Source organism: Eptesicus fuscus, chromosome 3 (genome assembly GCF_027574615.1).
Source record: "Eptesicus fuscus isolate TK198812 chromosome 3, DD_ASM_mEF_20220401, whole genome shotgun sequence".
NCBI lineage: Eukaryota > Metazoa > Chordata > Mammalia > Chiroptera > Vespertilionidae > Eptesicus > Eptesicus fuscus.
In genome coordinates this window covers 6,746,859-6,768,350 of record NC_072475.1, presented here as the reverse complement: position 1 = coordinate 6,768,350, position 21,492 = coordinate 6,746,859, and the positions used below count along the sequence as shown (strand labels likewise).

The 21,492-nt window shown below is 57.4% G+C and overlaps 1 protein-coding gene across 1 annotated transcript in view; it reads left to right on the top strand.

The window, feature by feature from the left end:
- The first annotated feature begins 218 nt into the window (after window positions 1–218).
- Window positions 219–21,492, top strand: part of PRDM15 (PR/SET domain 15) — a 37,535-nt gene continuing 16,261 nt past the window's right edge. Inside the window, exons 1-10 of the mRNA XM_054710796.1 lie at window positions 219–258; window positions 762–855; window positions 3,182–3,335; window positions 7,767–8,019; window positions 10,426–10,527; window positions 12,880–13,116; window positions 14,220–14,349; window positions 16,974–17,155; window positions 17,281–17,375; window positions 17,789–17,876. Coding sequence (XP_054566771.1) covers window positions 222–258; window positions 762–855; window positions 3,182–3,335; window positions 7,767–8,019; window positions 10,426–10,527; window positions 12,880–13,116; window positions 14,220–14,349; window positions 16,974–17,155; window positions 17,281–17,375; window positions 17,789–17,876 — 1,372 coding nt within the window. The 5' untranslated portion in view covers window positions 219–221. The remainder of the gene's footprint in view (window positions 259–761; window positions 856–3,181; window positions 3,336–7,766; window positions 8,020–10,425; window positions 10,528–12,879; window positions 13,117–14,219; window positions 14,350–16,973; window positions 17,156–17,280; window positions 17,376–17,788; window positions 17,877–21,492) is intronic.

Sequence of the window (21,492 nt, the reverse complement as noted above, 5' to 3'; positions counted from 1 at the left end):
TTCATGAAGACTTCCTCATAGAGGCCATTCAACTCAATTGCTTTTATTAAAAACAACATTATTTTGGGTGAGAACACATTTCAAGGCCCCAGCCCCATCCCACCATAAAGGGGACCCCCCACCCCCTGCATGTGCCTTAAAGCCCAGCGCGAGGCGGCCTTTAGCAAAAAGCCCGTCATTAATGACGCTCTCTCGCTCTTGTGCCCTGACAGGTGTCGGCGATGGCTGAGGATGGCAGCGAGGAGATCATGTTCATCTGTGAGTGGCCTGGGCCCCGGTGTGGCTGCTGTGGCGCCGGCTGTCCGGGCAAAGCCACGTCCACATTTGGTCTTTATCAGACAGAAGAGCTGTGTCTTTTTCAGTTGAGATGACTTTACTTGCTTTGAAAAACACGATTTATTACACGAGACACGTGTTGCCGGGTGTAGTTCCAGCAGGCTCATCTTTCTAAACTCCCAGCAAAGCGCACAGTGCAGGGGGCGGCGGCAGATGCAGCAAAGTAACCCAAGGGCATAGAAAGGGGCTTACGATGCGGTAGATTGATGGTAAAAGGTGAACTTGGTGACTTCGTTTATTGTCATTCCTTGGGAAGCTCTCACTCTTCGTCACCACAGAGGGGACTCGTGTGCCATTGAGCTGAGCCTTCTCCTTGGGCACGTCCTGTGTTTGCACTGTTTTGTTTGTGGGGAGCACTTAGGTCACCCCCATCGGGCTCAGAGCCGAGCAGTGTCCTCCTGGTGACGCTGGCTGTCTGTTTGCAGGGTGTGAGGACTGCAGCCAGTACCACGACTCGGAATGTCCGGAGCTGGGCCCGGTGGTCATGGTCAAAGACTCCTTTGTGCTAAGCAGGGCCAGGTGAGTGAGCGCCTCGGACTGTGTTTGCAGTGCTGCCTGTCTGACAGGGTTGTCTGCGTGTCAACTGCGGGGAGGGCCTGGGTGCGGGGAGGGCCTGGGTGCAGGGAGGGCCTGGGTGCGGGGAGGGCCTGGGTGCGGGGAGGGCCTGGGTGCAGGGAGGGCCTGGGTGCGGGGAGGGCCTGGGTGCGGGGAGGGCCTGGCTGAAGGGAGGGCCTGGCTGTGGGGAGGGCCTGGCTGCGGGGAGGGCCTGGGTGCGGGGAGGGCCTGGCTGTGGGGAGGGCCTGGCTGAGGGGAGGGCGTGGGTGCAGGGAGGGCCTGAGTGCAGGGAGAGCCTGGCTGCTGGGAAGGCCTGGGTGCAGGGAGGACCTGGGTGCAGGGAGGGCCTGGGTGCAGGGAGGGTCTGGCTGTGGGGAGGGCCTGGGTGCAGTGAGGGCCTGGCTGCGGGGAGGGCCTGGGTGCAGGGAGAGCCTGGCTGTGGGGAGGGCCTGGCTGTGGGGAGGGCCTGGCTGCGGGGAGGGCCTGGCTGCGGGGAGGGCCTGGCTGCGGGGAGGGCCTGGCTGAGGGGAGGGCCTGGCTGTGGGGAGGGCCTGGCTGTGGGGAGGGCCTGAGTGCAGGGAGGGCCTGGCTGTGGGGAGGGCCTGGCTGTGGGGAGGGCCTGGCTGCGGGGAGGGCCTGGCTGAGGGGAGGGCCAGGCTGTGGGGAGGGCCTGGCTGCGGGGAGGGCCTGGCTGTGTGGAAGGCCTGGCGGTCTCACGTCTGCATGAAGGCGGGGACTGACTTGTAGGGAGAAGGACCGTCCTCCGCTCCCAGGGGCTCCCAGGGGCACCTGTGATTTCCATCCCCCTGTGAACTGAGTGGCGTGTCGCCAGGAGGAGCCGAGACATGTGTCAAGCTTCAGAGGGAATGTGTGTCTCGTTCATGGTTCTGAGCAGCCACACTGAGACCCAGACAGTCCATGGAAGAACGGATCGGTTGGGTTGGTTTATGGGTTGAGGAGCGATGGCCAAGTTGTAGGTCTCTTCGCATCGTTTCCCCGTGGCCCGAATGTAGGCCGCCATCTACCGTCAGGTGCCCACTGTGGGCAAGGTGGGGTGGGGTAGAGGCAGTAGTGAGTGCAGGTCGCAAGGCAGAGCCATGGCAGCTTCTGGAAAAGCACCTGCAGATCCAGTCAGGAGGCTCGGTGGCCCTGCCATGCCGTGTGTCCCCGTGGGAGCCATGTCACTGGGGGCGGAGCAAAGGCTGAGTGACACGTGGCAGCTCTTTGAACTTGGACGAGGCCTTCTCTCTGCACCTCCGTTGCCTCATCTGTAGATAGAACGGAATAGCAGTCCCTATGAGATCACTGTGCTCACTGTCCACGGTCCGGTGCCGGCACATGGAGGCACTGTCCTCATCTTATCGGTGCTGTTTCTAGAAGCCTCCCAACTGGTTTCCCAGCCTCTTTCTTTATTTTCTTTTCCTCACTGTGAGTTACCTTCTCAAAACAAAGAGATTAATATTCTTGCCTAAATAGAGATTGGATCAGCGCTCCCCCAAACCTGCAGCGGCTGTCTGTGCCCACAAAACTCCACGGGGAGCTGTCTGTCCCGCAGTGGGACCCTCCGTCCGGTTCCTCCGGCTCGCTGATGCTGTGGCTGGTGCTGGAGTCCCAGCCCACGTGCCCTCTCCTCCAGCACCCCTTGACCTTCTCCTGGTTTCCTTAAAGAGCCCGCACCCTCCACGAAACTGGCGGTTCAGCCCAGCCGGAAGCCTCCTCTGGCCTTTGGAATGCGTGGCTCTTTCTGTCTTTCTCGTGGACTTTCCACGGGCACTTCCTCCCGAAGCTGCCGTAGTCCTCTCTCCCTGGACTGTGCTTCGCTAGTGAGAGCCGTCTGCGCCGTCCCTGCTGGCCCGTCACACCCCGCCCCTGGAGCCCCGGAGTGTTGGCTCTGTCTCTGGTGGACGGGATTGTAACCGTCCTTCAGTAAGTGGCCCTCCATCGTGTGCCCTGGTGGTCCGTGAGAGCCAGCTTTTCATCTCTTGTAACCGTCTGTGTCCTGGTGCGAGTGGCTGCCCCCGCCGATGGCGCTCAGGGACTAGGTTTATTTTGTGTTTTTTTAAAAATATCTTTTTATTGATTTCAGAGAGGAAGAGAGAGATAGAAACATTAATGATGAGAGAGAAGCATTGATGGGCTGCCTCCTGCACGCCCCACACTGGGGATTGAACCCGCAACCTGGGCCTGTGCCCTCACCAGGAATCGAACTGTGACCTCCTGGTTCACAGGTCAGTGCTCCACCACTGAGCCACACTGGCCGGCACAAGGACTTACTTTGTTCCATGTGTAGGTCCTCCCTTCCTTCCAACTTGGAAATCAGACGACTAGAAGACGGAGCCGAAGGCGTGTTTGCTGTAACGCAGCTCGTCAAGCGAACGCAGTTCGGTCCCTTTGAGTCGAGGAGAGTCGCCAAGTGGGAGAAGGAATCCGCGTTCCCGCTGAAGGTAAAGGCGGTGCCGCGGGGCGGGGGGCCCGTGCTGTGTGACCGTCCTCCGTGCGAGGGGGCCGCACAGCCACGCAGTGCCCGTGGCTCACGGACGTCCTGGGAACGTTCTGCCGTTTCCAACAAAAGGCTGTTCCTGTGATTTCCAGCCTCACACACACCGAAGAGCGTGTGTTTGAGGTGTCTGCGGGAGGTGCCCCCAACGCTGCCACCGCTTCTGTTCCCACCCAGGTGGGCGTGGCAGCCGTGGGAGGTGACAGTTCTGCCACGTGTCGCAGTGGGGTGTCGGACTAGCTGCCGTCACACCGAGGCCAGCGCATGTGCTTGCCCAGCTCTCTGTGAAGGAAGGCGTCTTGTTGAGGCAGCGAGGAGACACGGGCACGAAGCGTGGCAGCTCTCAGAAGCCGGCACTTATAGGACAGCTTTTATGTGAAAGAGAAAACGAAATGGAAGTCACAGGGAGGGCTTAGCAGGGGAGATAAGGCCCGTGGGGGCTCCAGCAGGCCGGGGGCCCGCGCGCTGTTCGTGGCTCTGTCCCTGGGCCCAGCCTGGCACCGCCCCCAGCAGGCCTGTGAACAGACGGGAGGAGCAGGGCGCCGGGGCCGCAGTTCACCACAGAGGACTTTCCTCACGGACCCTTAGCAGAGATCCACCTTTCGGGCCAGAGATGAAGGAGATGACCTCAGGTTTGGGGCTTGGACAATGGACCTTACGAGGCAGATTTCAGCACAACGGGGGAAGGGAAAGGCACGTGATGTTCACAAGAAAAGAGGGAAAGGAGAGAAAGCGAGGCTGTCGGCAGCTATCCTGCAGGGGACCCGGGCCACACGATACACGGTCTCCGCGGCCAAGCCCCTTTGAACAAGTCCTTCGTGCCCGTCTTGGTTTCTTTCAGTGACTCCCGTCGGAAGGTCTGTGTCTGACCCGAGCTGTTCTCAGTACAGGCTCAGATTGGCACCTGTGTGCCTGGAGCGCTTTATGCCACCGGAGGGGGGCCGGGCCCCCTGGGAGCGCACTCCACACCAGGTGGGGTCACTGGGCACCTGGTGGCCCTTCTGCCCTCCCCTCTAGTGTCCGAGGGCTTCATCCTCAGAGGGGCCTCCAGCCCCTACAGGAAACGCTCAGGAGAGGGGAGAGACTCCTTCCTCCAGGGAAGAAGTCATAGGCATCAGGAAATAGGGGACAGGAACCCCTGTACTTGTGTGGTTACTTTGAACTTCAGAATATTCAATTCTCTCTGCCTGCTCCCTGCCTGCCTTTAACCCACAAGGAACAGTGCTGGTTTGCAGCTGAGGGCACCCCCTTTGAAAACCGAGGGACTTGGCTAAGGTCGCTGAGCACCCTGTGATAGAGCCAGGAGAGCTCACGTGTCCCGATGCCCATCGGACCATGAGTACAGCCTAGCATCCCGTTCCCACCTGGGCCACGTGTGGGACTCAGGTGCCCAGGCACACCTGGACCAGGTTTAGAATTCAGGTGTCCCAGTTCCCAGCTGAGCCGTGCATACAACTCAGGTGAGTCAGCGGCACTGGACCAGGTAGAGAGCTCAGATATCCCAGTGACACCTGGGCCAGGAGTAGAACTCCAGCATCCCAGTTCCTAACCGGGCCGTGGGGAGAACTCAGGTGTCCCAACGACACCTGAACCAGGTGTAGAGCGCAGGTGTCCCAGTTCCCACCTGGGCCAGGAGTGGAGCTCAGGCATTCTAATTCCCAGCGAGGACATATTTAGAACTCAGGTGTCCCGACGATGCCTGGACAGGGCGTAGAGTTCAATGACATGTGCTAGGAATGGAACTCAGCTGTTCTGATGACACTTGAACAAGGAATGGAACTCAGGTGTCCTCATGCTACCTAGGCCAAAAGAAGGACTCGGATGTTCTTTGCCCACTCCAGGAGTAGACTTCAGACGTCCCGCTTCCCAGCTCGGTCATGAGAGACCTCATGTCTCCTGGTAACTCTTGGCTTAGGAGTGTACCTCAGGTTATACTCAGTACGCCCTTGGCCTAGGAGTGTACCTCAGGTTATACTCAGTACGCCCTTGGCCTAGGAGTGTACATCAGGTAATACTCAGTATGCCCTTGGCCTAGGAGTGTACATCAGGTAATACTCAGTATGCCCTTGGCCTAGGAGTGTGCCTCAGGTTATACTCAGTATGCCCTTGGCCTAGGAGTGTACCTCAGGCTATACTCAGTATGCCCTTGGCCTAGGAGTGTACCTCAGGTTATACTCAGTACGCCCTTGGCCTAGGAGTGTTCCTCAGGTAATACTCAGTATGCCCTTGGCCTAGGAGTGTTCCTCAGGCTATACTCAGTGCGCCCTTGGCCTAGGAGTGTACCTCAGGTTATACTCAGTACGCCCTTGGCCTAGGAGTGTACATCAGGTTATACTCAGTACGCCCTTGGCCTAGGAGTGTACATCAGGTAATACTCAGTACGCCCTTGGCCTAGGAGTGTACCTCAGGTTATACTCAGTACGCCCTTGGCCTAGGAGTGTACCTCAGGTTATACTCAGTACGCCCTTGGCCTAGGAGTGTACCTCAGGTTATACTCAGTACGCCCTTGGCCTAGGAGTGTACCTCAGGTTATACTCAGTACGTCCTTGGCCTAGGAGTGTTCCTCAGGCTATACTCAGTACGCCCTTGGCCTAGGAGTGTACCTCAGGCTATACTCAGTACGCCCTTGGCCTAGGAGTGTACCTCAGGTAATACTCAGTACGCCCTTGGCCTAGGAGTGTACCTCAGGTAATACTCAGTATGCCCTTGGCCTAGGAGTGTACCTCAGGTAATACTCAGTATGCCCTTGGCCTAGGAGTGTTCCTCAGGTAATACTCAGTATGCCCTTGGCCTAGGAGTGTTCCTCAGGCTATACTCAGTACGCCCTTGGCCTAGGAGTGTACCTCAGGCTATACTCAGTACGCCCTTGGCCTAGGAGTGTACCTCAGGCTATACTCAGTACGCCCTTGGCCTAGGAGTGTTCCTCAGGTAATACTCAGTACGCCCTTGGCCTAGGAGTGTACCTCAGGTAATACTCAGTATGCCCTTGGCCTAGGAGTGTTCCTCAGGTTATACTCAGTACGCCCTTGGCCTAGGAGTGTACCTCAGGTTATACTCAGTACGCCCTTGGCCTAGGAGTGTACCTCAGGTTATACTCAGTACGCCCTTGGCCTAGGAGTGTTCCTCAGGCTATACTCAGTACGCCCTTGGCCTAGGAGTGTACCTCAGGTTATACTCAGTACGTCCTTGGCCTAGGAGTGTACCTCAGGTAATACTCAGTACGTCCTTGGCCTAGGAGTGTACCTCAGGTAATACTCAGTATGCCCTTGGCCTAGGAGTGTTCCTCAGGTAATACTCAGTATGCCCTTGGCCTAGGAGTGTTCCTCAGGCTATACTCAGTACGCCCTTGGCCTAGGAGTGTACATCAGGTAATACTCAGTACGCCCTTGGCCTAGGAGTGTACCTCAGGCTATACTCAGTACGCCCTTGGCCTAGGAGTGTACCTCAGGCTATACTCAGTACGCCCTTGGCCTAGGAGTGTTCCTCAGGTAATACTCAGTACGCCCTTGGCCTAGGAGTGTACCTCAGGTAATACTCAGTATGCCCTTGGCCTAGGAGTGTTCCTCAGGTTATACTCAGTACGCCCTTGGCCTAGGAGTGTACCTCAGGTTATACTCAGTACGCCCTTGGCCTAGGAGTGTACATCAGGTTATACTCAGTACGCCCTTGGCCTAGGAGTGTTCCTCAGGTTATACTCAGTACGCCCTTGGCCTAGGAGTGTTCCTCAGGTTATACTCAGTACGCCCTTGGCCTAGGAGTGTACCTCAGGTTATACTCAGTACGCCCTTGGCCTAGGAGTGTACCTCAGGTTATACTCAGTACGCCCTTGGCCTAGGAGTGTACCTCAGGCTATACTCAGTACGCCCTTGGCCTAGGAGTGTACCTCAGGCTATACTCAGTACGCCCTTGGCCTAGGAGTGTACCTCAGGTTATACTCAGTATGCCCTTGGCCTAGGAGTGTACCTCAGTACCTGTGCCACCTGGGCCACTAATAGAACTACCCAGGTACCCACCTAGACCACAGCTCAACATCAGGTGTTCCCGTTTCCAGCTGGGCCGTGCATAGAACTCAAGTGTCCCCGTGGCGCTGATGTTCCAGTCCCCACCTGGGCCAGGCGTAGAACTCGGGTCTCCCTATGACACCTGGATCTTTCACTGTGTCCCCCGCTGTCTATTGCCTATGACCAGCCTGACCTGTGTAAGACCCTCGTAGCTACTGTAAACTCCTAAACAGGACCAGTACAGAGCTTCATGTATCCTGTCCTCCACAGTAGAACCGTCTAGACTGCTTAGCGCCCGCCCCCACACACACACGCTGACACGCAGACGGGTGGGTAACAGGATCCTCCTCGGCCCCTGGCGGGCGTGCTCCCCTCAGGTGTTCCAGAAGGATGGGCACCCCGTGTGCTTTGACACCTCCAACGAGGACGACTGCAACTGGATGATGCTGGTGCGGCCGGCGGTGGAGCCCGAGCACCAGAACCTGACGGCCTACCAGCACGGCAACGACGTGTACTTCACCACCTCGAGGGATATCCCCCCTGGCACCGAGCTGCGCGTGTGGTACGCGGCCTTTTACGCCAAGAAGATGGACAAGCCCATGCTGAAGCAGGCCTGCTCCGGTGTCCACGGTAGGTGGGAGCCTCGCCGTGGGGCCGAGGGCCTCTTGGCTGCACGCAGGAACCCAGCGTTAGTGAGGAATTGTGCTGGCGAGCTGGCTGTGCGTGGGGAGGACAGAGGGGGTGGTTTGACCCCCTTGTCCGGTCTGTTCTGCTTGTTAAACATCCCAGCGGGCAGACAGAGTCCACTCCGGAGCCAGACGCCTGCTGGTGGGAGGTTGCACCTCTTAGCTCTGGGGCAGTGAGTCCTTCGGGCGCTCCACAGTGACTCAGCCTCGTCCTCTGAGGCTGCGCGTTGTCCCTGGTTTGGGCAGAGGAAACCGACCACAGCGGGGGTGAGGAGCCTGCCCTGGTCCCAGCGCAGGAGATGGAGGAGTCTGGCTCCCGGGTGGGCTGTCACCTTGCAGCCTCCTCCAGAATCGGGGTGTGTGCGTCCACTTGTGTGTGCACACATGTATGTGTGTGCAAAGAAATACCCTGTGACAGTCACATGTGATTGGCTCAAACCTGATGTTTCTGTTGGAAAAGCAAATCAAAGTGCGTATCTGACAAACCAGGGTCCAGGAAAAATAAATAAATAAAAGTTGAGTGACTAAATAAATAAATAAAATGCTGTCTTCACCTTAAAAAAAATCTCTCCTGCCTGTGCGTCTTGGTGGCACGGGTCCTTTCCACGGCCCCGAGAGACCCCGGGACACGGCTGCCACCAGGCATTGTTGACCTGTCCAGGGTCACCGAGCTCTTTCTGACCTGGTCTCCTTGTGCCCGATTCCTTGTGGCACAGGCAGCTGGCGCCGTGTGTGCCTGGGAGCAGCCAGACGGCATGTCAGCATTTGGGTTGTTAGAGGCTGACCTTGTCATTTGTGTCCTGGATGATGGCACACCCCTCACGACTCTCAAGGTCAAGGCCAAAGCAGAGCCTGGTGCCACTTACCGAGTTACCGTTGTCCTGTGTCTTTTTACCTGCTGGAGAGCTCTTTCTTTCATCTGGAGCTGATTTTGGAGACGATAGATTTTAATGAAATTAGTCCTAACCACTCACAATTCAGGAATATGAGGGTGGCTGGTTCCTCCTCTACGTTTCTGAGAATAGCGGGGCGGCGGGGGGGGAGAGGGGAGGGCAGGGAGAGCACCAAATAATTATGTCAGGACAACCAGCATAAACTGGAAGGCAGGCTCACCCCAAGCAAGGCTTTGAGTTAGGTACTCTACAATTTTAGAAATACTTTTTATGGTTTTCTGTTTTGAGACAAGTGGCAAGCAAGTATTTCTGGAAATGCATGGAAAGTTATTGACTCCTCTTACCTATGTGGTTAGTGGGATTCTTTATTTCTCTTCTTCCTGAGAGCACCACCTGTTGAGTGATCATGTAGCCCTGGCCGTGCTGGTGACTCTCAGGTAGGCCTTTCCCCGGGGCCCGAGGTAACACCCGCCTCTGTGTGCCAGGCCCGTGGGTCAGCTAGTGACACAGCAGCTGCCCAGGCCCCCCCCGCGCTGCCTCTGCCTGCCTTTTCCCCCCGATACCAAGTGCATGAGCAGTCTCCGTTCTGGGTGATTCAGTTAAGGGCCCAGGAGTTGCTGTGTGAGTGGCCCATGAGTGTCCACACGGGCTGTGTAGTGAGCGAGTGGACGTGGTGGTGATGGCTCATGGCCTCGGTCCTGCCCTGATCAGCCAGGCAGGGTTAGAGAAACCAGGCTGGGCCAGAAGATCAGGGCCCCAACATTTAGGTCCCACGAGAGCACCCGTAGTTTTTTTTAAAGGAGCTGCAGTGCCCCTCCTCAGAGCCAGGGCCTCCCTCTGTCCTCCATGGACCTGGTCATCTCCTCCCTTCTTAGCCCCCGTGGTTCTGCAGGGAAGGACTGGAGGCACTGCCTGGAGGCTGTTCAAATCCAAATTCAGATTAAATGGATTTAAGACTTCAGCTTCTCGGGGACACGAGCACATGTGGCCGCTGTCCCGGACAGCACGCTCAGAGGATTCCTATCACTGCACAAAGTGGTGGCAGCGCTGGGCGAGGCGGCGGCCACGCCAGGCTCAGGGCACACTGACTGGCTGTGTGGGTCCCTTGTTGTGGGAGCCGATGAGAGAGCGAGGAATTTGGTTTTGTCTGGAGGATGCATTTTTTTTCTTGAGGTTGTATGAAGGATGGGCCTGGTCCCACCAGACTGGCTTCTTGGAGGAAGACCCGTTTCTGCGACTGGAGACAGTCCCTGCCATCAGCCGCTGTGGCTCTCGGAGCTCCGTGTCCTCATCTGTGACATGAGGACATCCCGAGAACAGGGTGGTGCCTGGACCATTGAAAGTGGTCCATGGGCGATCGCTGTGTCATTGCCACCTGTAGGACAGGTGGTTTTCTGCCGGGCGGGGCCTTCGTGGACAGACGAACTGCGGTGGGTCACCTCGTCTCTCTCTTGAAGCTGCAGGCACCCCGGACAGCAGCACCCCGGTGGAATCCGAGCCGAGCCCGTGGGTGTGTAAAGTGTGTTCTGCCACCTTCCTGGAGCTGCAGCTCCTGAACGGTAAGGCGGGGCCGGCGGGGCCGGCTGTTGAGTCAGAGTTCTGAAAGCCCTGTGTTGAGGTCCCTGAGACTGGACTCTCTTGCACACCATCCCTTTGGACAGCAAAATGCATGGCGTCGGAGGTTCCCTGGCTTTAGTGAGCCTCTGAAGCCTGTCTCCCAGGCCTGCGTGCCCGGGGAACCAGCCCCGCCCAGTACCTCCCCCAGCCCAATGCCTCCCCCAGCTCAGTGCCTCCCCCCACCCAGTGCCTCCCTCCACCCAGTGCCTCCCCCACCCAGTGCCTCCCTCCCACCCAGTGCCTCCCTCCCACCCAGTGCCTCCCCCCACCCAGTGCCTCCCCCACCCAGTGCCTCCCCCAGCCCAGTGCCTCCCCCACCCAGTGCCTCCCCCCCACCCAGTGCCTCCCTCCCACCCAGTGCCTCCCCCCACCCAGTGCCTCCCCCACCCAGTGCCTCCCCCACCCAGTGCCTCCCCCACCCAGTGCCTCCCCCAGCTCAGTGCCTCCCCCACCCAATGCCTCCCCCCCACCCAGTGCCTCCCCCCACCCAGTGCCTCCCCCACCCAATGCCTCCCCCCCACCCAGTGCCTCCCCCACCCAGTGCCTCCCCCACCCAGTGCCTCCCCCCCACCCAGTGCCTCCCCCAGCCCAGTGCCTCCCCCACCCAGTGCCTCCCCCACCCAGTGCCTCCCCCCGACCCAGTGCCTCCCCCAGCCCAGTGCCTCCCCCACCCAATGCCTCCCCCCCACCCAGTGCCTCCCCCCACCCAGTGCCTCCCCCACCCAATGCCTCCCCCCCACCCAGTGCCTCCCCCACCCAGTGCCTCCCCCACCCAGTGCCTCCCCCCCACCCAGTGCCTCCCCCAGCCCAGTGCCTCCCCCACCCAGTGCCTCCTTCACCCAATGCCTCCCCCCCACCCAGTGCCTCCCCCACCCAGTGCCTCCCCCCCACCCAGTGCCTCCCCCACCCAGTGCCTCCCCCACCCAGTGCCTCCCCCACCCAATGCCTCCCCCCCACCCAGTGCCTCCCCCACCCAATGCCTCCCCCCACCCAGTGCCTCCCCCCACCCAGTGCCTCCCCCACCCAATGCCTCCCCCCCACCCAGTGCCTCCCCCACCCAGTGCCTCCCCCAGCCCAGTGCCTCCCCCACCCAGTGCCTCCCCCCACCCAGTGCCTCCCCCAGCCCGGTGCCTCCCCCAGCCCAGTGCCTCCCCCACCCAGTGCCTCCCCCAGCCCAGTGCCTCCCCCACCCAGTGCCTCCCCCAGCTCAGTGCCTCCCCAGCCCAGTGCCTCCCCCACCCAGTGCCTCCCCCACCCAGTGCCTCCCCAGCTCATGCTTTTACACTTTGGCTTGAAGGGCCTCTGCGTATCTGGCATCACGAGTTCTTCTGGCTCGTAAGCTCAGCAGTGTATTACAGTGGGCGGGGGGAGGTCTGTATTTTATCTCGTCTTTCCAAGTGTTTGTAGCCAGGTGCGCTCACTGTTGCCTTGTTCTGTGCGGCTGAACTGCCAAACCCTTCTATGACATGTGTCACACAACATGTGTCTGCTGTGTAATTTTCTTTTTCTCCCTCGTTTTTGAGGGCACTCGCCCAGCACAGTGTCCCTCCATATGGGACCAATGAAGGCGTAGCGGCCACTTCATACGCAGCGCCTCAGTCGACCCAGTGGAGCTTTACAATAGGAAGAATCAGTCCTGGGCCCAGTGAGCACCCAGGTGCCTTCTGCCATCTGGTGCATTAGTCCCCTCCTCCCGTCAGTCCTCCCTCCTCCTTCCTGCTGGTGCCGGCTGGGCTGTGCCGGACTCACCTTCAGGGGGACTGTGGCCACTCGTCCAGTTTTCTTGTCTTGGGAGGCCTCTGAGGCCTTCTTGAAAATAAAGCAGTTTTTGTCTTTTTGCTTTTATGCAGTGTTTTTAAAGACATGGTGTTTATCACAAATTGAATATTTCTCTTTTCCTCTTAGAGGTTACACTTTTAAGTAATCGTGTTATGTATTTATTGTGGAAAAATTAGAAAATGCAAATAAGCTTAAAGACGAAAAGCAAAATTGCCCAGACTGTTACCATCGAGAGAGACACGTTGACATAGCCTTCCACAGCCCTCTTCGCACATGTGTGTGCTCAGGCTTTCCTTTGTACAGAACTGCCCTGCTTTTATCATCTGACTGTTTAAATACCCGTTGTGCTTGGTGCCTGGGAATGCTTTCTTTTCAAAAGCAGTGGGGATACAGTTACCTCTGCAGAGGGCGCACTATTAGCAAATAAAATTGAAAACAGAAACAAGCAGTCGGGGAGGGAGCGGACACTGACCGGCTCCCTCGCGCCCCTGTGCCCCTGCCTCCCTCTCCTGCAGAGCATCTGTTGGGTCACTTGGAACAAACCAAAAGCCTCCCCCCAGCCAGCCAGCAGGAAGGGGCTCCAGAGAAGGAACCTGACGGGTCTCGGGGGGAGCCTCCCGCAGTCCCCAAGAGCATCAGTGCAGCCAAAGAGCAGAAGAAAAAGCCTCGAAGGGGGAGAAAACCCAAAGCCTCGAAACCCGAACAGAAACCAGAACAGCCACTGGTCATCATTGAAGACAAGGAGCCCGCAGGTGAGGGCTGGCCCTGGGGGCGGAGCCTGCAGGTGAGAGCTGGCCCTGGGGGCGGAGCCTGCAGGTGAGGGCTGGCCCTGGGGGCGGAGCCTGCAGGTGAGGGCTGGCCCTGGGGGCGGAGCCAGCAGGTGGGGGCTATCCCTGAGGGCGGAGCCAGCAGGTGAGACCTGGCCCTGGGGGCGGAGCCAGCAGTTGAGACCTGGCCCTGAGGGCGGAGCCAGCAGGTGAGGGCTGGCCCTGAGGGTGGAGCCAGCAGGTGAGGGCTGGCCCTGAGGGCGGAGCCAGCAGGTGAGGGCTGGCCCTGAGGGTGGAGCCAGCAGGTGAGGGCTGGCCCTGAGGGTGGAGCCAGCAGGTGAGGGCTGGCCCTGAGGGTGGAGCCAGCAGGTGAGGGCTGGCCCTGAGGGTGGAGCCAGCAGGCTGTGCTCTGTGGACCTGACAGGGTCTGAGGGGTTAGACTTCCTGCACAGTTTCCCTTCTCTAAACAGACCAGGGCCAGTGAAGGGGCAGGAGCCTCTTCAGCGATTAGTTCACTAGTGGTTAGCTGCATTAGTTCACTAGTGGTTAGCTGCATTAGGAAGGCATGTAGGAGGCAAGTGGGAGGACCAGTGCTAATTTTTGTGTGTAATCTTCCTATGTTTCGTTTGTCCAGAGGTTCGGACCCGGGTCCCTATTATTGTGGTTATGTCATATTTGTCTCTTGTGCTTGCGGTTATCTGCTTTTGAACATACTCAAGGTGGCTTGTCTCATAACAAAATTAATATTTCTAAGTCTCTGACACCCCTAATTTTATACATTTTATGATCCCAATATGTGTGAAAATGTTTTGGTTTGGGTTGGTATGCTGAGGGATTGAAATAGTGCTAGGACTGCCGTGGTTTTAAAAAAGCATCACAATTTATAACCTAGATTTGAGTTATGAATACCATTTTGATTTTCTATATATACAGATAAACATGTAGTTTCTAAGATATCGCTAGCTTTCCTTTCTTTTGTTAACCACGTAAACCTGGCCCGGCTGTGGTGCCCTGGGCGTGCCGTCTTGGCTGGCTGTGTTCTGTCCCCTGCCCAGCTGTGACGTGGCGGGCCCATTCTGTCCGCACAGAGCAAGTGGCAGAGATCATCACCGAGGTGCCACCGGACGAGCCCGTGCCTGCGGCGCCCGACGAGCACATCATGGAGCTGGTTCTGGGGAAGTTGGCCACCACCACCAGCGAGGCCACTTCAGTGCCAAAGTGAGTCCTGCCACAGCGCTCGGGGCAGGAAGCGGGGGCAGCGGATTCGTGGGGAGGGAGGGCCTGACGAGAGGGGTTTGCTTCTCGCGGGGGAAGCGGATGAGTGTGTTTCTGAGCAAGCAGCAGGAACACTCTGGACCCAGGAGCTTAATGGTGCGTCCACTGTGAAAACAGTTTGAGAAATACTTTTATTTGGTAAAATAGACATAACATGAACTTTACCATCATCATAATTTTTAAGAGTATAGGTCAGTGGTTTTAAATACATTCACTATCTTTATCTTCCTTAAACTGAAATGCCATATTATTTAATAATTATTCCTTATCCCCCTGCCCCCAGCCCCTGTCTGTGAATCTGAACACCCTAGGTGCCTGTGTAAGTGGAATCACACAGTATTGGTCCTTCTGTGACGGGCTTACTTCACTCAGCATGATGTTCTCAAGGTCCATCGAAGTGTAGCCTAGGTCAGAATGTCCTCCCTTTTCAGGTTGAGTAACATTCACTGTGGTATGGACCAATTGGTTTATCCATTCCTGCTTCTGTGGGCACTTGGGCTGCCTCCCCTCTTGCCTATCCTCCCTAATAAAAGAGTAATATGCAAATTGACCACACCTTCGCTACACCCACAAGTCACACCCACCAGCCACGCCCACCAGGAAACCATCTGGCTGAGGCTTTTCTGGCCTTGGGCACCAGCGGGGAGCCTGGGATGGATCGTAGGGAACTGGGGGTCAGCTCCTGCGAGGGGTTCTGCTCCTGTGGTGGATTGCACGGAGCTGGGGTCCCCTGCCCAATGGGCGGTATCTGCGATCACAGGGAGCTGGAGGTCCCCTGCCCAGCCCTAAAGCTTCGGCCAGAGGCTTTAGGCCTGGGCAGGGCCCAGCCCTCCATTGGTGTGAACTACAGAGGAAACACTTTTTCTGACTGCACATTGGCTAAGCTTCCTGTATGCCACTGGTAATATTCTTAGTAACTTGGGTAATAAGAATCCAAAAAGGTGGGTGCTCTAGGGTTTTTCCACCACACTTCTGGAGAAAAAAACGAAGGTCCGCTGCTGGAGGGCTAAGAAATGTCACATCCTGCCCTACACGGTTTGACTCAGTGGATAGAGCTTTGGCCTGCCCACAGCAAGGTCTGGGTTGATTCTGATCAAGGCCATGTACCTAGGTTGCAGGCTCCTCCCTGGCCGGGGCCCAGATCAGGGCTCATGCAGGAGGCAACCAATCAAAGTGTTCCTCTCACTTTGATGTTTCTCTCTGTCTTTCCCTTTCTCTTCCACATTCTCTAAAAGTCAATGGAAACATATCCTTAGGCGAGGATAAAAAAAAAAAAGAAAGAAATGCATATCCTATGAAAGACACATCTTGAAAATGCCTAAAGAAAGTTGTCATTTTTTCATGGTGAAGGGACTGGAGTCATGTTGATGAAAACACCTTGGTGGCTGCGGTGTGGCAGTGGCTGCAGCAGCGGGGTGATGGGGCTGGTGCCTTCCCCTGACCAGCCCGGTTGCCTCCCACAAAGAGAGGCCAGACTGCGGCTTAGGCCCGCTTCCCGTGGGGATCGGGCCTAAGCCATCAGTAGGACATCCCCTGAGGGCTCCCAGTATGTGAGAGGGGGCAGGTTGGGCTGAGGGACCCCCCCACCCCCAGTGCACGAATTTTCGTGCACTGGGCCCCTAGTCTATATATATAAGGGAGTAATATGCAAATCAACCAAACGGCGGAACGACCAGAATGACCGCTCGACCAGTCGCTGTGAGGTGCACTGACCACCTCTTGGTCCCTTCCCCCAGCTGTCAGGCTCTGATCACTCGATGGCGAATGGGGAACTGGGGGTGGGTGGCAGCGGGGGGTGGGGCCAGCTGCGGCATCTGGGAAAGATGGCCCTGATCACAGGCCAGGCCTAGGGACCGTACCCATGCACGAATTTTGTGCACCGTGCCTCTAGTTGTGAATATTGCTGCTGTGATAAAGCAGTTTTGTATTTGAATTTCTATAAATTGCATTCCTTACTTGGTGTTTTCCTTTTTCTTTCAGCGAACAAGGACAATATTTGTATTTTGTTGTCATTCTTGGGAAATGATTGTCTTGAAGCTGAATAAGCTGGTGGCAATTTTTTCTCCACCAGCTCTTTTTGGGGTTCCTCTTATTATTATCAAAGTGCACCTGGTCCTTCTTAGGCTGGAATCCTGTGGAAATACTGAAACCAAAGTCATGTCAGAAATGCTGTTACCTGTTTACTTATTTAGTCTATCTGAGTGCCCGGAGAGTTTCCATGGAAACAGTCAGAAACACACAGCAGAAGAAATTTTAAAAATCAGGATCAGGGAGAATATAAGACAGTAGAGGCCGTACCCGGGAGGAAAGCTGCAGGGACCCGGCTGCTCTAGTTGAAGCGCACGTTGCGTGTGACATTCCTGGTGGCCAGAGGCAAACGCAGTAAGATGGGTGCCTGGTCTCCTTCTGGTGCCCCTGGCTCCGGGTGATGCCGAGCTTGGCCCCTTTCTCCCATCGAGCTGGGACGATTTGGAAAGACCCCTTCCAAGATGACTGTAACCTTGAGCTCTTTCCCCGCCTTGAACTCAGTCTCCCACCTGCCTTCCTGTTCACCTTCCACCTGGCAGGTTCCCGCATCATCAGAGCGGCAGCATCACCCTCAAGAGGAGTCTGATTCTCTCCACCCGGCACGGCATCCGGCGGAAGCTGGTGCGGCAGCTGGGGGAGCACCGGCGGGTGTACCAGTGCGGCACCTGCAGCAAGGTCTTCCAGAACAGCAGCAACCTGAGCCGGCACGTGCGCTCGCACGGTGAGTCCCAGCCTCTCCCGTGGGCGGCGCGGCCGAGGGCGGCCCGCCCCGTGTGCAGGGACAGGGCGCGCGTGTCTCCGGCCGTGCCGCAGTCGTGGATCGGCTTGTTCTTGTTGGCTCCGTAGGCGACAAGCTGTTCAAGTGTGAGGAGTGTGCGAAGCTGTTCAGCCGAAAGGAGAGTCTAAAGCAGCATGTCTCCTACAAGCACAGCAGGAACGAGGTGGGTGCAGCCACTGGCCTCCTCCCAGCTGTGGGAGAAGCAGGCCACGGACCGAACAGTCAGCATGGGGAGGGAGTGAGAGTCAGGAGAGAGGAGAGAACCACAGCGCCGAGCCCCGCGGTTCTGGACGCATCCAGGTGGCCTGGCCTGGCCTGGCGCGGACAGGCAGCCGGAGGAGTGGCGGGAGCAGGTGGCCCTTGGGGCTGTGCGGGTGCCTGAGTATGGGGTGCCCTTTCTAGGGCAGTTGGGCGGGAAGAGTGAAAATTCTTCATGTTCCTAAGCTGAGTAGGACAGCAGTAGAGAAACGTAAACCACACACACATGGAAGTTGCTAGAATGTTTCATCAGGGAGCTCGTTCTGCTTGAGCCTCCCCGGGGCTTCTCCTCTCTCTGACATGCTGCCCTCTGCCCAGGTGGACAGCGAGTACAGGTACCGGTGTGGCACCTGTGAGAAGACCTTCCGCATCGAGAGCGCGCTGGAATTTCACAACTGCAGGACAGGTGAGCGGGCCGGCCAGCGTTGAGCCCCAGGTGACGGGGTGGGAGCTGGGGGACGTCAGAAGAGGGTAAAGGTAGGGGTAACAAGGAACCCCACCACTCGTGTTGCTTCCGAGCAGTCATTAGCTGGTCTAGAGACAGATGGAGACGTCCTGTGTCAAAGGAACTTACGTTCCCACTTCCTCTTACACATGCCCCACATGTGAGATTCCACACATGCCGTCTCGCTGAGTGTGGCGAGCAGCCGTGTCGGATTTGTGCGAGGACCATGTGAGAGAGAGAGGTGGGTGGGTGGTGCCTGCAGGGGTGATGTCTCTCACTTGTCGGCAGGGGCTTCCGGAACCGTTAGCCTCCCTTCTACATGGAGCTGCCCGTGTCCAGACCATGTTGTCCTGAGTCCACCTCTGTCCGCCAGTCTCCAAGAGTGACAGGGAACCTCATTTCCTCATGCTGCCACGAGCCCGGGCCGAGGGGGCCTCCCTGGGCCTGGGCAAGCATGCTGGGCCCTGTCTCTGGGCAAGCTGGCAGCTGGCAAGCACACGTGCCATAGACATCCGCGTGGACAGCAGGAGGCAGTGGCTTAGGACCCCAGCCCATGGAAAGCCCCGCCCTGTCCCCACTGCTCTCTCCTGTGCACCAGGGGTGACTTGCGTTCTCCCTCTCTCCAGGAACCCTAGCACACCCGGGAGAGGGGGGGACCAGTGGCAGTCGGCTTAGCGACCTACCAGGTTAGCCTTTGATACCGAACCCTTTCCTGTTGACCCTCTGTGTGCGTCACTGTATCTCTGTGCGGGCTCTTGGTCAGGTGGGGCTCTGGGGAACCTTGACCGGCCTTAGCCAAGTCTCCACGGCCCCTCCCTCCGCAGCCAGCGCCTGCCCGGCAGCGCCCGCTGTGACCCTTGCTTGGCTCGTTTGTGTGTCTGTTTGTCGTGTTGGAGGGTCCTGTCTGGAACCTGGCATGTCTCGTCCATGGCGCCTTGCTCCCATGGCGGGACTGTTCTGAGTGGCAGACAAGTCCTGTTTCACCTGAGCTCCAGCTGCTCCGCAGCATCTGTGTCTGTGGCTTTAAGTGGCCTGGGCAGCTTTCGGACGAACTTCCAGTGTGCCGCACACCTGCATCCTGAGCCCTGCACCCTGCTGCCCCCGACCTGGGGCAGGTCCCCCGGCAGTCTCCATGCTGCGCCAGCTGTCAGCCAGCCTCAGCCTGGGCTGTTGTTCTGAGTCGGACAACGCCCGTGTGGCCACCCGCAGGTCTGCGTGCCTGCAGGAATGGGGCGGGCTGTCAGCGTGTCAGGAGCATGAGTGGCACCTGACCAGTGTTTGGTGAGTGACTCAGGGTTCAGGAAGAGGAGGTGTCCTCTGTAGCCGTCTCTCTGGACACAGGTGAAGCTGAGAGTAACAGGAGTCGGAGCCTCAGGTGCTACACGTCGGTCAAAGTTCTGACAAAGCAGACCTTTCCTTCGTCATGTGGAAGTAACAGCAGCAGCTGAAATGCACCTTCTCTTTTCTTTTTAATATATTTTATTGATTTTTTTACAGAGAGGAAGGGAGAGGGATAGAGAGCTAGAAACATCGATGAGAGAGAAACATCGATCAGCTGCCTCTTGCACACCCCCTACTGGGGATGTGCCCGCAACCAAGGTACATGCCCTTGACCGGAATCGAACCTGGGACCCTTGAGTCCGCAGGCCGACGCTCTATCCACTGAGCCAAACCGGTTTCGGCAAATGCACCTTCTCTTTTCTAAGATGCTCTGTCAAAGGGTAGAAGTTTTGATGGAAAATAAAGGATAAGCCTGGATATGGAGCTTATTTGCAAAATGCAGTATTTGCATACTGTTATGCCTTTTTATGTGTTCACATAAGAAAATGTGTGTCTTCCATAGACCATTAAGTCAAGAATTTGTCCAATGTGAGGGAGAAGCTTTGAAACGTGTAGTCTGCTGGGTTTTTCTCATGCTTCTTCTCAGCAGGGCCTGCCCTGGGTGTGACAGGTGTTGGTGTAACTCTTCTGAGTGGCCCCTGAACTGCCCTTGACCATCAGACTGTGCTAGTGAATAGCAAAGGTTCATGTCCAGGCTCCCATGCAGGTCGGCTCCCCTGGAAATCTGCTGTCTTATCTCTTGGTGACCCTGCGCCCACACCCTCACTAGAACCCAACTGATAGACATCTGTTCTCAGTCGCTGCATTTTATTAAAACACTAGAGGCCCAGTGCACGAATTCGTGCACGGGTGGGATCCCTCGGCCTGGCTGGTGATCGGGGCCGTGGGAGGTTGGCTGACCAGGGGTAGGGACCTCGGGAGTTGGCCAGCTGTGAGAGGTTGGCTGTGGGAGCGCACTGACCACCAGGGGGCAGCTCCTGCATTGAATGTCTGCCCCCTTGTGGTCAGTGTGTGTCATAGCAGCCGGTCGACCCATCGTTTGGTTGTTCGGTCGCTTAGGCTTTTATGTATAGAGATAAATGTAGACCTCAAGGGCACCAGGGTTATTGGTGGGAGAGAGTTGTTGTTGGAGCCAGACGCCCATCTGCATTCCTAAACTCGTGACTGGATGCCACACGGGAAACCCGCCCTGAGTGAGGGACGTCCCGACAGCCCTGCCCGCTCCTTCTAGCTGAGCAGAGGCCACAAATGAGCCGGGAATAGTTACAGGTGACTTCTCACCATATGCTGGAGGGACGCGTGAGAGAGAACGCTAAAGCCATGGGCACACTGTGCCTTTCATGCTAGTGGGGTGCCAGCCCGGGAGGGCGGCTCACCTGTGCGTTAGCACCTGCCCGGGAGGGAGGCTCACCTGTGCGTTAGCACCTGCCCGGGAGGGCGGCTCACCTGTGCATTAGCACCTGCCCAGGAGGGAGGCTCACCTGGGTGGTTTTGCAGGCCCGGGGAGGGTGGGGTCTCTGCGATCTGATGGGACAGCCCAGTAACGGGGTGGCCTCCACAAAGCAGATGCAGACGCCCTTGGTCTGGTGGTCCATCCCTAAGAAGCTGTGCTCAGGAGGTTTAGCAGAAAGGGGAATCACTAAGTTATCCACAATATAAAAAATAATGCGTGAATTGTGGTAAAGGAACCAGGTGGACTATTACGTAGCCACTGAAATAAGCAGGAACATGTTTTGCATACTAAGCACACATACTGCATACATGTAAGTGTGTGTACAGGGATCATGTAGATGCACCTGGGCTGCACATTGGACATGTTGGTTGTCACACTGGCTGTGTGTGTGTGGGGGGGTGATGCAGGACATCCACAGCACCAGGTCGGCCCCCACAGAGGACCATGTGGCCCACGTGTCGCCAGGGCCCAGTCTGAGACCCTGGGTGTGTGTGTGTGGCGGGGGGCAGGGGTACTTAAATGGGCTCTGTGTACAGCACAGTGAGAACCCATCAGATTCATGGTAGGAAACAGCAGGGCTGTGTGCAGCCTCAGGGATCTGTGTGTATGGCGAACGTTTGCTGACTCCAGGAGCAGGTCAGCGGGCTGGAGCCCCAGGCCCAAAACGAGGATGACACGGTGTGTCCTGAGGCCTCCCTCTGAAGGGGGATGACCCTGTGACCCACTCTGTCATGGCCACCTGCAGGGGGACCCGGCGTGGGCTGGTGCTCCAGGAGGGCCGTG